This window comes from Acinonyx jubatus, chromosome A3 (assembly GCF_027475565.1).
Source record: "Acinonyx jubatus isolate Ajub_Pintada_27869175 chromosome A3, VMU_Ajub_asm_v1.0, whole genome shotgun sequence".
Taxonomy (NCBI): Eukaryota; Metazoa; Chordata; class Mammalia; order Carnivora; family Felidae; genus Acinonyx; species Acinonyx jubatus.
The window spans coordinates 23,293,855-23,311,580 of NC_069388.1; the positions used below are offsets into that span (position 1 = coordinate 23,293,855).

At 36.1% G+C, this 17,726-nt stretch overlaps 1 protein-coding gene across 3 annotated transcripts in view; it reads left to right on the forward strand.

Moving 5' to 3' along the window:
• Positions 1 to 17,726, forward strand: part of LOC106973933 (ubiquinol-cytochrome-c reductase complex assembly factor 1) — a 100,183-nt gene that overhangs the window by 15,497 nt on the left and 66,960 nt on the right. Inside the window, exons 3-5 of one of the 3 annotated variants that reach the window (XM_015071104.3) lie at positions 8,240 to 8,335; positions 9,772 to 9,879; positions 12,692 to 12,832. In XM_015071104.3, the coding sequence (XP_014926590.1) occupies positions 8,240 to 8,335; positions 9,772 to 9,879; positions 12,692 to 12,832 (345 nt within the window). The remainder of the gene's footprint in view (positions 1 to 8,239; positions 8,336 to 9,771; positions 9,880 to 12,691; positions 12,833 to 17,726) is intronic. The other 2 variants (XM_015071111.3, XM_027069938.2) reach the window with 2 other exon arrangements.

A 17,726-nucleotide genomic window follows, 5' to 3' on the forward strand; every position in this document is an offset into this window, starting at 1 on the left:
TGGGTGTTTTAAAAAAAATTTTAACAGGGTAGAAAATGTTATCTTGTTTTGCTTTGTATTTCTTTATCTGTCAAGGTTAAACATTTTTCTGTTTACCAGTTGTATTCCAGTTTCCATATATGGAAAATCATATATGCTTATATCTTTTCTCCATTTATCTATGGGAATTTATTCATATAAACTCTTACCAATTTATATGAATTCCTTCTGTAGCCATTAACTTCTTTTTCATATGTGATGTGATTAAAATTATTTTTGATATATAATTTATTCATATAAATATATTACAACTATTTAAAATATAGTGTAATTCCCCCTAATTAGTGTGTAAACCTTGCCCTTCTGAGGACATGTATTGTTTGTGCCTGTATTTCCTGAGCTCACTAACCCTGGCATGGAGTAGGCACTGAATGTATGTTGAATGAATGAAGAATATGCCTATACAGAAGAGGCATCTACTTTGTGTAGGCATGCAGGTATTTCTTTTCAGAGTGGGCGACATTCTGTTACTTTTTGTGCATGGAAAATTTTAATAGAATTATCATAGAGTTCTAAGTCATTTGTTTTTGTGTGTATATAGTTGGTGGAGGGAGGAACTCATTGTGTGAATCTCTGACTTGTGCCTCATTCTTTGAATCAATAAACATTTATTGACTACCTAATATGTATCAGGTACTATATTAGGTTCTGAGACATCATTATAGCAAAACATCCATGTAAATAACTTAGAGTGCTTTATCTCATGCTGACAGGATATAATTTTAGCCAGGGTAAATAAACTAGACATGTGCTTTATTGGCACATCTTCCCACTTCGAGGACCCCTGGTTGGAAAACTCTGATTTTCCTCAGGTACATGTCTGACTAGGAGGCGTATTTAGTTCAGAATTAAGAAGAGCTTTATGTTAATTAGAATTGTGGTGTCATGGAATGCGTGGGCTAAATTTTTACATAGTAAATTTCCTGTTACTGGAAATATTCAGGCAATAGTTGGAAGAGTGTATACTAAGGGCATGACATAAAAGAAACCTTCATTTGTTGAGTAATAGTATCACATGATCTCTAAGATAATGTCCTAGGCTATAATCCTGTTAACCATCTTCAAAAAGCGAGGGACGTTGTATTCTCATCTCTTTGTTTTTTTTTAAGTATTTATTTATTTAGAGAGGGAGGGGCAGAGAGAGAATCTTAAGCAGGCTCTCCCCGCTGGAGTCAGTGTGGAGTCCAACGCAGGTCTTGACCCCACAAACCGTGAGATTATGACCTGAGCTGAAATCAGGAGTTCAACACTTAACCAGCTGAGCCACCAGGCACCCCATCATGTCTGTCTTTCCTACATAAACTTAACATTGTGTCATATTTTGGGGTGCCTGAGTGGCTCGGTTGATTAAGCGTCTGACTTTGGCTCAGGTCGTGATCTTGGAGTTCATGAGTTTGGGTCCCAAATTGGGCTTGCTGCTGTCAGCACAGAGCCCACTTTGGATCCTTTCTCCCCCCGCCTCTCTCTGTGCTCCTCCCTCGCTGTTTTTCTCTCTCTCTCTCTCTCAAAATAAATAAATAAACTTACAAAAACATTTTAAAGTTCTGTCATATTTTGGTGAGTGTACTTAAATTTTTTTTTATTTTGAAATAATTTACACCTACAGAAAAGTTGTAAAAACAGTAGGGTTCCCAAATACCCTTTGTCTAGCTTTCTCTAATGTTAAGTGTCTTATATAATTATAGTGTAGTTATTGAAACCAGGAAATTAACATTGATATAATGCTATTAACTAATCTATGCAACTCAGTCCAATTTTACCAGTCTTTTCTACTAATGTCCTTTTTTTGGTTCTTCAATTGGGTTTCTTATAATTAGGTCATGCATTTTTGGCAAAAGTGATATTCCCTTCTTAGTGTAAAATATCCGGGGATATATAATGCCAGTGTGTCCTATTACTGGTGACATTGACTTTAATCACTTGATTATTAAATTGGTGCCTGTCAGGTTTCCCTACTATGAAGTTACTATTTTCCCTTTTGTAATTAGTAAGTACCATGTGAGCAGATACTTAGAGACTATGCAGATGTCTTGTTTCTCATCATACTTTTGCTCACTACTTTTAGCATCCATCAATAGTTCTTTTTTTGTTGTTGTTAAGATACATAACATTAATTAATTATTTTGAAAGTTGTAGTTTAAAAAAACCCACATAACATTAAATTTACTATGTTAACCATTTGAAGTATATAGTTTAGTAGTGTGAAGTATATTCACATTGTCATACAATAGATCTCTTGAATTTTTTCATCTTGCTGAACTGAAATTCTACACCTGTTACACACTAATTCCTCCCCACCCTACCCTTGGCAACCACATTCTACTTTCTGTTTCTATGATTTTGACTATTTTAGATATTACATATGGGTGGAATCATATATTATTTGTCCTTTTGTGACTTATGTTGCTTAGCATATTGTCCTTAAGGTTCATCCATGTTGTAGTATGTGACAGGATTTCCTTCCTTTTTAAGGCTACATAATATTTCATTATATGTATATACCACATTTGCTTTGTCCATTTTGATGGATATTTGGGTTGCTTCCACATCTTGGCTATCGTGCATAATGCTGTATTAATATAGTGTGCAAATATCTCTTCAAGAGCCTGCTTTGAATTCTTTTGGTTATATACCCAGAAGTGAGATTGCTGCATCATGTGGTAATTCTGTTGATGGTTCTTGACTGCAGTAATCATTACTCTGGTGTTTGTATAATGATTATTTTCTATTTCGATCATTACTACTATATTTATTGCTTGGAATTGTACTGTAAGGAAGAGGTGTCACTTCTCCATTTATTTATTCAACTATTTATATGAGTATGAGCTCATAGATATTTATTTCCTTCTATGAGTTATAATTTATTATGCCTATTATTTATTTTGTTGATCAGATTGTCCCAGGTTTGGCTGTTAGGAACTCCTTCCAAGTTCCTTTTCTACATGCTTTCATTATTTTTGAACATTCTTTATTTCCTAGCACCACAAGATGTTTCAGGTTTATCTTGTATTTTCTTTGCTTTAGTCCTAGATTCAACAGTTTCTCCTAAGGAGCCCTGATTCCTTTAATTGGAGAATGATATTTGGAATGTTTAGAAATCTACATCTTTGTGCTAGGTGTGCATGAGCATATGTTATTGACCCCTATTTAGGTTTTTGAAAGCAGCTTGATGTAGGGGAAAAAAGATAGCTCTGAATATATGTTTAATCCCTTAATGAACTTTACTTCTTTGGGCTTAAGTGTCCTCATTTCCAAAATAGGAAAAAATACTACCAACCTTGCAAAATTGTTGTGAGATGATGCAAGTAAAACATCAAGCATATACGTCCTGGGCATATAGGAGAGCTTCAATAAATTGTAACTGCTGTTTTGTTGCTATTTGTATGTTCATTGCTACTTGGGTAAATTTCATCCTTACTGTATATACTGAAACAAACAAACAAAAATATTGTCCTAAAACTACCTTAAGCAAGTTGCAAACTCTCCCTAGTTCTTAGTTTCCTCATCTGTGAAATGAAAAGTTTGGACTTAGATCTCAGATTTCTTCCAGCTCAAGTGTTGTTATTCTGAGTTACTCCTTAGTTCTTCAGTTGCTTTTTCTCCAAGCTAAACATTTTAGCCTTTCATTTTAATTCCTTTTAACCTTTCCACTAGGACCTTTTATTCATCTCTTTGATCACTCCTGTGGTTATTTTCTGGACTTCTCCAGATTGTCCTTCTATTTAAAAAAAAAGAAAAAAGAAAAAAATCTACCTAAGTTTTATTGAGTGCCGACTCTATGCCCAGAATGATATTGAGCAATGGGACAGAAAATAAAAGAGGTGTAAGGTAGACTGTGCCTTGGTAGAGCTTTTTAAAAGAACAGATACATACACCCACAATATTCAGTAATTGCTTGAGTCCTTCCCTCCTTTCCTTCCTTTTTTCTTTTTTCCCCTTCCTCTTCCCTTCCCTTCCTCCTTTCCCCTTCCCCCTTTCCTACCCTTCCCTTCCCCCTTTCCTACCCTTCCCTTTCCCCTTTCCTACCCTTCCCTTTCCCCTTCTCTCCCCTTGCCCCTTCCTTTCCCCCTTTCCTTCTCTTACCTTTCCCCTTCTCTCCCCTTTCCCTTTCCCTTCTCTCTTTCCTTTCTCCTTCTCTCCCCTTCCGCTCCCTCCTCTACCCTATCCCCTTCCTCCTTCCCTTCTCTTCCTCTTTCCCTTCTTTTCCCCCTTCCCTTCCCTTCTCCTTGCCCTCCTTCTGCTCCTCCCCTTCCCCTTCCCCTCTCCCTTCCTCTTTCAGATCAGGGAGGTCTCTACTTTTAGAATTTTTTGAAAACAAAAAATAAAAGTGAAATCTTATGTTCATTTTAATGAGGGGCTGTCTGCAAAAGAGTATCATTGGAGTTGTCTGGAGCAGGTCTTTGCATTTATGTTATACATTGTAGTTTGCTTATCTTTTTCACATTGTTTTATTTGGTTCTCAAACCAAATTTATGATAGGCAGAGCTGGGGCTTCTGACTCAGTGTTTTCTCTTCCACCATACTGTACTTTCTCAACTTTGTCTTCTCACTCACCTTCTCTATCCTGCCCACTTCTTTTTTTTTCTTAATTACTTTTTGATGTTTATTTATTTTAGACAGAGAGAGAGAGAGAGAGAGAGAGAGAGAGAGAGAGAGAGAGCGCGTGGGGGAGGGGCAGAGAAAGAGGGAGACACAAAATCTGAAGCAGGCTCCAGGCTCTGAGCTGTCGGCACAGAGCCCGATGCAGGGCTCAAACCCACAAACCATGAGATCATGACCTGAGTCGAAGTCAGACACCCAACCTACTGAGCCACCCAGGTGCCCCCATATCCTGCCCACTTCTTAAGGCTTCTTTGTGAAGTCTTTTTGGATGACTCTAGGTAATTCTTTTCTCCCTCCAAATTTCTGTTGTTTACACTGTTCATTACATACCTTTAAGCATTTTTGTACATTTTATTGAAGTATAATAAAAATACAGAAAAAGGCATAAATCATAAGTGTACAGCTGAATTAATCATTACAAAGTGAGCTAACCAGCACCCAGATCAAGAAATAGAACCCAAGAAGCTCCTTGATCCCCCCAGTCACCACCCATAACCAAGTTTAACCAGTCTTCACTTTGAATATCATAAAATAATTTTATCTTTTAAACATACAGTATATACTCTCTTGTGTTTGTCTGCTTTCATTCAACTTTGTTTTAGAAATTCATCAATATTGTTCTGTGTAGTTATAGTTTATTCATTCTCATTATTGTGTAGTATACTATTATAAAAATATACCATGATTCATTTATCCATTTATCCATTGATGGGTACTTGGATTATTTCCAGTTTGGGCTATTATTAATAGTGCTGCTCTGAACATTCTTGTATATGTTTTTTTTTGTAAACACATTTCTGTTGGGCTGTATACTTAGAAGTTGAATTGCTGAGTTTTATAGAATGTGTATACATTCAGCTTCTTTGGATAGAGCCAAATAATTTTTCAGAGTGATCCACCAGAAGTGTATGAGAGTTCTGGTTGCTCTGCAGCTTTGCTAACACTTCTGTGTGTGTGTGTGTGTGTGTGTGTGTGTGTGTGTGTGTGTGTATGATCTTTAACCATTTTAAAATATGGTACTTGGTTCTGTTTCTTGTGTAGTGAGTCTTCTTTCTTTTCTCCACAAGACTATGAATTCTTCGAGGATAGGGATTGTCTGTATTCTAAAACTGGACATAAAGACTGGCATATTGTGTGCATTTAATAAAGGTTGGGTGAGTGCAGCATGTATGCATGGCATGTATGTAGATAAGGACAAGAAGGAAATAAGAAATAACCATGTAAGTGGTTGAGTTTGTTCATTCAACACATGCTTGAGTGTTTCCCATATCTAACATGCTATACTTGATTCTGGTAATATACCTAGTTTCTACCAAAACTGTTTTTAGATAAAATGGTCAGAGAAGGCCTCTTTGAAAAAGTGACATTTGACTATTTCAGAGTAGTTTTTTCTTTTACAAAAGTTATTTATTGGTATATTTTCAATTTAAATAAAGGAAAAAATTGATGTCTTTAAAGGTCAAGGGAGTCTTTTTTGAGGGGCAAGTAAGTAAATGTGTGTGTTTATATATATGTGTAGGTATGGGGAAACTAGGTGGTGTCCTTGGTGTTAGGTACCTGGGTACTTAAGTAGTTCAAATAGTGTTAAATGTTAGCTCATGAATAATGGTCAGACAGAAATACAGCAGTTGGTGAGACAGTCACATAGGGAATCCATTGGTTACTCCTGGAGCTATATAATCTATATATAGGATCATGTAATCTAGTAGAAGAGAACTTGCTAGTTGTAATTGTTGTCAATTGTGTTCTTTGAACCTGTTTTAAGTGCTTTGTGTTCTAGGTGGACCATTACGTTGATGTATGTGATGTAATGGGAGGTAGTCTGTATTTAGTCTGTTTTACAAAGCCTACTTAGTACCTATGAGTTAAAGCATAAGTATTCCTGGGACTGAACAGAAGAATCCTAACTAGTTTTTTAATATCTTTATTTGGAAAGAAAAGTAAATGGTAATTCTTGATTAGAAATTCCATCTTTCCCTCATTAGCATTAAAGAAAAAAATCATTTTCATTTCATGTGTCTCCTCTCTTCTTGGAATAAACCAGAATTAAAGGGGTGACCCTCCTTCTGCTTCCTCTCACCCCTTTTTTGGTAAAGGTAATATAATAGTATTGAGATTTTGGAAACTATATTCCTAAATTCATCCATAATTCTAATTTAACAACATAACTCTTTCATTTCTGTATGTTTCTTTCTAGAGATGCCCATATACGTTCTTGTTTTTACCTATAATTTTATACATATAAGTGTTTCCATGTTGTCAGAAATAATGAGCTTTAATGTAAACTATGGACTTTGGGTGATAATGATGTGTCAGGGTAGGTGCATTTGTAACAAATTTGTAACAAATGCACCACTGCTGGGAGATGGTGATAGTGGCAGATAAGTGTATAGAGAAGGGGTTTATGGGAGCTCTCTGTATTTCCTCCTCAATTTTTCTGTGAAGCTAAAGCTGTTTGAAAAAATAAAGTCTATTAAAAAATCTCAGTGACTACCTGATTTTTCCATTGAATAATTTTGCTGTAATTTAATTAACCATCTTATTGGAAATCTTATTGGACTTTTTCCCCCCCGAGTTTTCACTCTTGTGAAAAATGCTACAATGAGACTCTCTTACTTGAAAATTTTTTTCCTTAGGAATTTATTTTCAAAGCTATGTTTATTAGTCTTGATTTTTTTAAATTTTTTTTAATGTTTATTTTATTTATTTTTGAGAGACAGAGAGAGACAGCATGAGCAGGAGAGGGCAGAGAGAGAGAGAGGGAGACCCAGAATATGAAGTAGGCTCCAGGCTCTGAGCTGTCAGCACAGAGCCTGACGCGGGGCTTGAACTCACAAGCCGTGAGATAGTGACCTGAGCCGAAGTCAGCCGCTCAACCGACTGAGCCACCCAGACGCCCCTATTAGTCTTGATTTTAATACCAACCTAATAGTGTTATGGTGATAATTAAATAAGGTAATACATGTAAGGCGCTTAGCATAGTACCTGGCACATGATAGTTGAAAATAATGGTTATTTTATTGCCAAAGTGCATTCAAATGCAATGTGAACATAAAAGGGAGGCAATTCTGATCTGAACAACAGTAATTTTGGTGATGATGGTGATGATGGAAGTTTCCACTATTTATTATTTTGTGAAAGGTACTTTACATGTGTTATCTTCTTTAATCCTCCCTACAACTGAGGTTCAGTAAGTTGCTTATGGCCACCCAGCTTGTAAGTGGCAGAAGCAGGTTTTAAACTTAAAATGGACTGTTAAGAGTCTTTTCCCCCCCATATTCCACACTGCTACTAATGTTTAGATAGGTATTTATTGCAATTCTGGTTCCTAGAATTGACTCAGATTTATTTAGTTCCAGGTTTCCAGGACAGAATCCTTTCATTTATTCATGTATCTAGGAGATGTTTATTGAGTATCCACCATGTATCAGATACCATTTTAGTGCCCATCTTGGATTCGTTTGGTGATCACATGACCAGGAGCTAGGTTAAACAAGATTGGAAAGATACTATGATCTTTGCTTTGAAGTAGCTCTACTCAGATTAACTAAGTGAATGCTCTCTGTTGCTTATATCTGTTTTTTTTTTTAATCCCTAGTGGCCTCAGATAAGCCAGTCCCTAGCGTGTGGTGGATCAGAACAGATTCCTGGGATAGATGTACAGTGGAATAGGAAGTATCATACCACAAATAAGGTGAGAATTATTAGTGCTTTCCACATTTATAGATTGTTTTCACACAGGTGTTCTTGTCTGAATCTCAGTAAAATTGTTAGCTGGATGAGGAAAGGAATTTTATTGAATGCAGAGAGTGAGGCTCAAGGAAGTGAACTGACTTGCCCAAGGTCACAAGGATAAGTGACAGACCAACTGAATATTTGCTTGAACTGAAGACTTCTGATCCAGTGTCCTGTATTTCTTCCACTGTAGTGTCTTGCTTGGAAAACACTATTATTTTTTTAATTTTTAAAAAATGTTTACTTATTTTTGAGAGAGAGAGAGTGTGTGGGAGAGGCGCAAAGAGAGAGGGAGACACAGAATACAAAGCAGGCTCCAGGCTCTGAGCTGTCAGCCCAGAGCCCACGGTGGGGCTTAAACTCAAAAAACCATGAGATCATGACCTGAGCCAAAGTCAGATGCTTAACTGACTGAGCCTCTCAGGTGCCCCTGGAAGACACTTTAGAGAAGAAAGTTGTTGTGGATTTTTTATGCTAAAAATAAAATAATATTTAACTTTTGCGGAATTTCTTTCTTATTTTCTTTTTAGAATTTTAATTTATTTATTTTTAGAGAGAGCAGATGTTCACAAGCAGAGAAGAAGGTAGAGGGGGAGGGAGGGAGAGAGAGAGAGAAAGAGAGAGAGAGAGAAAGAAAGAAAGAAAGAAAGAAAGGAAGAAAATCTCAAGCAGACTTCATGTTCAGTGTGGAGCCCGACATGGGGCTCAATCCTGTGACCCTGGGATTATGACCTGAGCCGAAATCAAGAGTCAGATGTTCAACTAATTGAGTGAGCCACCCAGGTGCCCTCTGGAGAATTTCTTATTGATTATATAGCCTGCCTTCATTTGGAGAGGCTTAGCATTAGAATAAGTTTTTCTTGGAGTTTATTTGCAAACTATAAGACTCATATCTTCTATAGTTATTAATAAAATTTGTTATGCTAAAAAAATATGAGTTTAGAAACATTTATTCAGTGCTTGCTTTGGGTGACTATGATTTTGAATGACTTTTGACTTTCAGACAGTAGTTCTCTTTCCTTTTCCTGTTATGTCAAAAACATACAACATTCTTCTCAGAATTCTTTGGGAGATGAGGGTCAAGATATCCTTTTAAAAGTATTCTTTTCCATAGAATTTTTATTCTGATAGCCCAAATCTATCATTTTCTAGACATGGGTTCATAGGCATATGGTCAGTGAGATGGCTCTGAAATTTCGAGGACACATATCAGATAGAATTCCAGATGTGTTTGCATTGAGTGATAAGATGCCCAGAAAAATGAGAATTAAAAATTCTAGGTGGAAAAAAAAATCTAAGCAATAAAAATGTGCTTAGACCTAATGAGAAACAAAAGCATTCTTTTTAAAAAATTATTTTGCAACTAATTTTGTCCCTTTCTTTTTGATTAAATAGCTTTTTACTACCAAGGATTCCCCACAGCCTGTTGAGGAGAAAGTTGGTACCTTCACAAAAATAATAGAAGCCATGGGATTTACAGGACCTTTGAAATACAGTAAATGGGTAAAGTCTTTTTAAGTTCTTCTCATTTTCTTTTTGGGCTTTGTGCTTTCTGCTCCTCATAGAAGATTTTTTAAAGCTTCTGTTTTGCTTTTGTGAAATTCATATATTATTTTGAGAACTTGAAAATGTGTTGTCTCCCTCCACCTTCCCATTCTAAATCTATGTAACATGTGGGGCGGAACTACTCCCTCATTCCTTTAGCCTGATTCCTTAGAAGTATCTCAGTGCAAGCTAAGACTGGGCTTTCCAGGATCTTGTTACATGATATGCCATACAAATGAGTTCTAAGGAAGTAGATGGGCCAAATGTTCTGAAGGGCAGCATTCTTAAGGAAATATTACTCTCTGATGAATCCATATTCATAAATCATTTTTTCACTAGGTCATTGTAGTGATTTTTGTTAAAATTTTATTAATAAGCATGTTTTAAATTAACTAGTCAATTCTGCAATTTATTGTAATTCTTATGGAGGGTTATTTGCTAGCTATATCATTCCTAGTCAAGCCTTGGCCTAGCACGTTATCTGTTTTATAGTAATTGTTATATATGAATGAATATCTTCTCTGCATCAGGTGCATATTGCCCGTGGGTTTTTATAACAGTGCCTCTAACTAATTAAAATAATAAAACATTAATCATTGAGTTTTTCTCAGCCCAGTTATCTCCTGATGCTGGCATTTCTCTCTATTTTTATAGCAGAATGCCTTTTAATGCTTTTCAAGGGTTGTTAGAATGTTGGATAAGCCTAATCAGTCATAAATTCTGTATTAATCAAAAGCAAATCAATGCAAAGCAGTAAGGAGGACTTTTCTAGAAAACATAGCTTTGCCCTAAATGATCAAATAATGACAGTTATACCATTTTAATAGGGTGAATTCAAATTAGAATTTGAATTTTATTACAGACTTTACTTGTAGTTTCTTCTTGGAATGTCTGGCTCTCTTCCTAACAGTTCTCATTGCAGCAAGTATAGGCTTCTCTCTGTATCTCCTTTTTACATAAATTCTGAAAAGCAAATCGTGATTCCACAAGCATATTAAAAAAAATTTTTTTAAGTTTATTTATTTATTTTTGAGAGAGGCAGAGACAGCACAGGTGGGGAAGGGCAGATAGAGGGGGAAAGAGGGAACCCCAGGCAGGCTGTGCATTGCCAGTGCAGAGCCCAGTGTGGGGCTCGAACCCATGAAACCACGAGATTATGACCTGAGCTGAAACCAAGAGTCAGATGCTCAACTGGTGCCCCAAGCATTTTGTTTTTAAGGGGCTTTGAAAAGTATAGAAGATAACACACATCAGGCACCTAGGTAGCTCAGTCGGTTAAGTGTCCAACCTCGGCTCAGGTCATGATCTTGTGGTTCGTGAGTTTGAGGGCCCCCCCCCCGCCACACACACACCGGGCTCTGTACAGACAGCTCAGAGCCCAGAGCCTGCTTCGGATTCTGTGTTTTCCTCTCTCTGCCCTCTCCTACTCGTGCTCTTGCCTCTCCCTGTCTCTCTCAAAAATAAATAAACATCAAAAAAAATTAGAAAAAAAGATAACACATATCCTAGGTAATGATGATGTTCTTGAGACCCTAAGACTATGAAGTGCCTTCCTAATCATCAGTGAAATATTAATTATATTCATTAAAGTTATCTTTTTTACATCTTAATTTTTTGGCAAATGATAGTCATTGGTATATTTGGTAATGTTTTTAATAAGAATCTTTTCCCTTATTAAAAAATGTTTGTGATTATGGCATTTGGTTTTAAAAGCTAGTGTATTTTGTTTGAAAGTTAGAAATTAATTAAAAGAGAAGGGAAATGAGAGCAGAAAGAAAGAAAAAAAAGGGAAAAATTTACTGTTTTATTTATTTCTTGATGGTTGAGTTCCACTTGGTTGCTACCATTGCTTTGTCTAGTCTGTTTTTTTATGATTCCAGAGGGAAAGTTGGCTACCATTTGAAGGATTACTAAATCATCAGGAAAATTTCTTCACTGTTGTAGTTTAAGTTAGCCTTTGATTTTTGTTGGTTCCTTTGTGACCTCAACAAAGTGCTTAATATTTGCATTTTAAAGTCTTTTGTGATGTGGTAGTGTCTACTTTCTGTAACTTTTATTTTTTTAGTTTGTGATAGAAACATCAAAGTATGACATTCTAGTAAAATATAGGTGGGAAAACATAGGTATAACTTTCCATTTTGAGAGATTGCAAGCCCTTTTCAGCAAATGTTGACTCAGAAATCTATGGCTAGACCCTTGGATTGGATTGCCCTGGAAAGATTCTTTGAGTTTTGTGTTTTCGTATGTCTTTCATTAGGGAGAAAAATATCTGCTTGACAGCAATATCAACTGTCTTTCCTCCATTTTTTTTTCCGTAACATTTTTTTTTTTTAATTTTTTTTTTTAACGTTTATTTATTTTTGAGACAGAGACAGAGCATGAACGGGGGAGGGTCAGAAGGAGGGAGACACAGAATCTGAAACAGGCTCCAGGCTCTGAGCTGTCAGCACAGAGCCCGACGCGGAGCTCGAACTCATGGACTGTGAGATCATGACCTGAGCTGAAGTCGGCCGCTTAACCGTCTGAGCCACCCAGGCGCCCCTTCCGTAACATTTTCATGTGTAGTTTCATTTTTCTTCTAGATTCATATTTAGGAATTTAAATGTAGCTTTTCCTTACCTATTTGTCCTAAAATAAACATTCTTTCCCATTATCTTTATGTGGCAGTATCAGATAAAACAAGGACAATGTTTATCAGGTTCAGCCACATGCCATAGAATAGGCAGTTTCCAGACTAACATAAAACCAAAAAATTCTTTCTGTTCAGAAGGACACTGACAAACTGGAATGTACTCAGAAGTGGGCAGTGAGTTTTGTGAACGCTTCAGAAAGTGTGTTGAATGAAGAGTGGTTGAAAGAAATAGGAATGCTTAACCTGGAAAAGAGAAGACATGATGACGGTTCTTCTCAGGTATTTGTAAAAAGAGAGAGAGAGAGAGAGAGAGAGAGAGACTTAATCTAACTAAGGTATTCCAGTGGGCAGTGGATGTTTCATGAATGTTACATGAAGCAGATTTACATTCAACAAAACAAAAATCTAACAACAAGAATTGTCCTTTCGGGGGATAGGTAACCTCACAAGGTCATTGGACTTGTTTTAACAGTGGCCCAGATGGTTGACTGTGAATCAAGAATGTTATAGAAAGAATTCCAGTATGAAATAGAAGGTTCAAATGACTTCAAAGCCCCTCCAACTCACACAGCTGTTAGTGCAAACTTTTTACTACATTCATTTTTCATCTTGTAAGATGGTATGAGATGCCTCAGTCAGTGGGAGAGCTGATTTGCATTTCTTAAAGCTGTCTTAGGTGCTTGTGTTTTCATCAGGTACACTGATGAGGTCTTCCAAAGTTAGAATGAAATAAACATGAAGTCATCTGAGAACCAGAACAATCTGTATTAACAGGATGGAATTTAGTCTGACCTACCTCTTTAACTTAAATTACTGTGGGAATCTTGAAGAAATCCTTTCCCCAAGTTATTTCCAGTCCCTCTGTGATGGTCTTAGGGAACTTGCTTTAGACATTTGTCCAGGCTAATGGCTCACCCAAGTATTAAGGTTTGGCTTCACTGCAGGAAAAGCGAGGAACTATAAAATGCTCCTGATTGCCATATTATGAGCGCTGTGTAAATGCACTGGCCAATCTGCTGAGGTCTTCATTATTTGTGATGAAGGCTTTCTTCATGAACATGTGAGAAAACCTTCTCAAGGGATGACTTGGGTCTTGGTGGCAAATCTGCCTTTCCTCAGGCAGAATAATTAATTATGAACTTAGAGGACTTTCTGTATAAGAATCTGAAGGATAAAATGCGGAGTTAAAAATCAAGAAATAGACCATTAGGAATTTTACTTAAAATTGTAAATGTGTTGATGTTTATATACCAGTACCCATATTTGACAGATATTAATTTTTACCATATTTGCCTTAGTTTTGTTTTTTCCAAGATAAAATTTTACAGAAAAAGCTCCCGCCCATTTCTCCTTTCTTCCCTTCCATTTCTTCCCTTCTTTCTCCACCGAGATAACCACTGTTCTAAAGTTGGTTTTTGTCATCCTCTTGTAAAATTCTGTTCTTTTGCCACTCATATATTATCCATAAACAACATATATACTATTATTTTGTGTTCATATATAAACTATATAAGTGGTATCTTTTCAACCTGTTTTTATTAGTAAACATGTTTTTGAGTGGAGACCTGATTTTTGTCATTTCAACTGCTGATTAGCTTCACATTGTATGATGAAACTACAGCTTAACTATTCCTCTACTAAAGACACTTGTTTTAGGCTTTTCATAATAATAGTACCATTTAAATTGTGCAGGAGTTTCTTGAGAAAGAGAAATAGAATTATTGGGTACTAGTGTATGAACATTTTTAACAGTATTTTTTTTTTTAAGATTTTATTTTTAAGTAATCTGTACACCCAACTCACAGCCCCAAGAGCAAGAGTCGCATGCTACACTGATTTAGCCAGCTAGGTGCGCCATTAACTTATATTTATCAGCTGTTAAATTATACTTATCAGTTGTTATATCAGTTTATATATCTGTAAGTAGGATTTAAATGTTCGATACCATTTCCATTGCTTGATACAGTCAAGCTGTTTAATGTTTACAAATTAGATGGTGTGAAATGGTATATTTTAATTTAATTTGCATTCCTTTGGTTACCAGTAAAGTTGTATGTCTTCTCTTTTGTTTATAGGCAAAAAGAAAAAAAAATTATAAATGTGTCTGTAGTCGAAGTAGGCCATAAGTTTCATGAAAGCAGGAGTTTTTGACTTCTTTGTTCACTTCTGTATTCCCAATATCCAAATCCATGTCAGGCACTGAGTTGGGTACTCAATAAATTATTTGTTGACTGAAGTGAAGAGCTAACAGATATCTTAAATGCTCTGTCTTGAAAATGGAAATAGGCCCTTCAAAGCCAAAGGATTAGGATGATTATATTAGGATATCATTAGTTTAATGATGGTATAGACCAGTACTTCCCAAAATGTGTTCTGTGTCAAATACTCCCAAGAGCTGCAGATGTTAGCAAAGGTGAATAGGCTTCTTTTTTAGCCTGCTGATATGGTGAATTACATTGATTGCTTTGTGAATGTTGGATCAGCTTTGCATTCCAGGGATATATCCCAGCTGGTCGTGATTTATTGCCCTTTTGAAATATTGCTGTATTAGGGTGCCTGGGTGGCTCAGTTGGTTGAGTGTCCTATACTAGATTTCAGCTCTGGTCATTATCCCAAAGTTGTGGGATTGAGCCCTGCATTGGGCTCTGTGTTGAACGTGGAGCCTACTTAAGATTCTCTCTTTTCTTCTGCCCCTCTCCCCTATTCATACTTTCTCTCTCTCTCTCTGTCTCTCTCTCTCTTTCTCTCAAAAAAATATATTGCTGGATTTGGGGTACCTGGCTGGCTAAGTTGGTAGAGCATGCACCTCTTGATTTTGGGGTTGAGTTTGAACCCCATGTTGGGTGTAGAGATACTTAAAAATAAGAAATCTTAAGAAAATATTGCTGGATTTGATTTGTTAATATTTTGCCAAGGATTTTTACATCTATGTTCATGAAGGCTATGGTTCTATAATTTTATTTTCTTCTGATGACTTTGGTTTTGATTTCAGGTAATCTTAGCGTTATAGAAGAGCTAGAAAGTATTCTTCCCTCCTGTTTTCTGGAAGAGTTTATGTAGATTTAGTAGTATCTTTTTTTTTTTTTTTTAATGTTTATTTTTGAGAGAGAGAGAGACAGAGTGTGAGCAGTGGAGGGGCAGAGAGAGAGGGAGACACAGAATCTGAAGCAGACTCCAGGCTGTGAGCTGTTAGCACAGAGCCTGACATGGTGCTCAAACTCACAAACTGTGAGATCATGACCTGAGCCGAAGTCAGACGCCCAACCGACTGAGCCACGCAGGCACCCCTCTTTAAAAAAAAAAAAATTTTTTTTTTTAATGTTTATTTATTTGGAGAGAGAGACAGAGTGCAAGCAGGGGAGGGCAGAGAGAGAGGGAGACACAGAATCTGAAGCAGGCTCTGGGCTCTGTTGTGGGGCTCGAACTCTCGGGAACCTCGAAATCATGACCTGAGCTGAAGTTGGACGCTTAACCGACTGAGCCACCCAGGTGCCCCTCCTTTCTGATTCTTGATACTGCTAATTTTTATCTTTTCTGTTTTTTCTTGTCTTGATCGGTTCTACTAATGTTTTGTCAATTTTATTGATATTTTCAAGGAACCAGCTTTGGCTTCTTTGATTTTCTGTGCTATTTTTCTGTTTCCAATTTTATTGGTCTCTGATCTTTATTATATCTTTCTTTTTGCTTGCTTTTAGGTTTAATTTGCTTTTCTTTTTTAGTTTCTTACCATGGGTTTGTTTAAATTGGCTTCTAATGCTGATTTATTCCCCATGTAGGTATGTCTTTTCCAGTTGTTATATGTTTATTCTATTTCCCCCATGTGAGCTTTACTCTGAAAGCCTTAAAAACATGACAGATATCAAATTAGCAAAGAAAAAAAAATCTTAATTATAATTTGAGACATAATCCTTCTTTAATTTATTCGAGGTATTTCTGCCCATCAGAGACACTGTTGTTTTGACTCTAGATTGTATAGATAAATATGACCATTATATAGTATTGGGTATAGTATATTTTTGGTGACTTTGAACCTTAAAAACATAGCTTTACTAAAATTCTAGATTGTTTTGTCTTCATTTGCTATTTCATTCTCAGTTTGTGTAGATTATTTTAGTCTGCATATTTGCGTTTGTAATTCTCTGTCATTTTAAGAAAAAATAAGCTTCTGTAAGCCTTTTGTGGATGGGCTAATTTATTTAATTCACAGTCCTTAGAAATACTTCCTTACTTGAGCACTGAGTTGGTGTTCAGGCCTACAATTCACCTCATAAAATAATTTATTTTTCACTTTTAGATTTATTTTTATGAAGACATAATGTACATACAGTAAAATATACAAATCTTAAGTATATAACTCAGTGACTAAATTAAAACCACCACTCAGATCAAGATTCTAAGAGAATTTGGGGCACCTGTGTAGCTCAGTTGGTTAAGCATGACTCTTGATTTCAGCTCAAGTCATGGTCTCGTGGTTTGTGAGGTCAAGCTCTTCATCCGGCTGTCTGCTGTCAGCTCGGAGCTTGCTTCAGATCCTCTGTCCTCTCTCTCTCTCTCTCTCTGCCCCCTCCTGCTTGTGCTGCTTGTGCTCTCTTTGTCTCTCAAAAATAAATAAACATTAAAAAACATTTTTTTTTTAAAGGTACTAAGAGAGTTCTTAGTGCTTTGGGGAATAGTAAACAGTTGATCCTTTTACTGTATTTTATTTTACATTCATTAAAAACCCTTATTTGTAAGCACAGTCTTCTTAATAAGCAAACTATAAAACTAGGGAAAATATAGAAAAAAATGACCCCTTCCCCAAGGCATAAAAAAAAAAAAAAAACTTTTACAGAATGGATAGTAGTGCTTCTGAGGAAAGATTGAAGGATTGAGAGTTTTTGTTTTGTTTTTGTTTGTTTATTTGTTTGGCTTGTTTGATTTTGGTCAGAAGAATGGGTAATTTTTTAAAGTAAAGGGTTTCAGATTATAAAGAGTTAATGTGAATGATGCTGAACAGTGGGATAGAGGCTCAAATGTGATGAAATGAGTTGAATTAAAGGAAAGATTTCATTTAAATATTGGAAAAATCTTTTTGACATTTTAATGCTAAATCATAAATATAAAAATTGTTTTAAGTCTGTGAATGGTTGGCTTTAAGAAAAAGAAATAATTGATGTTGGTTAAGCTGTTAAAT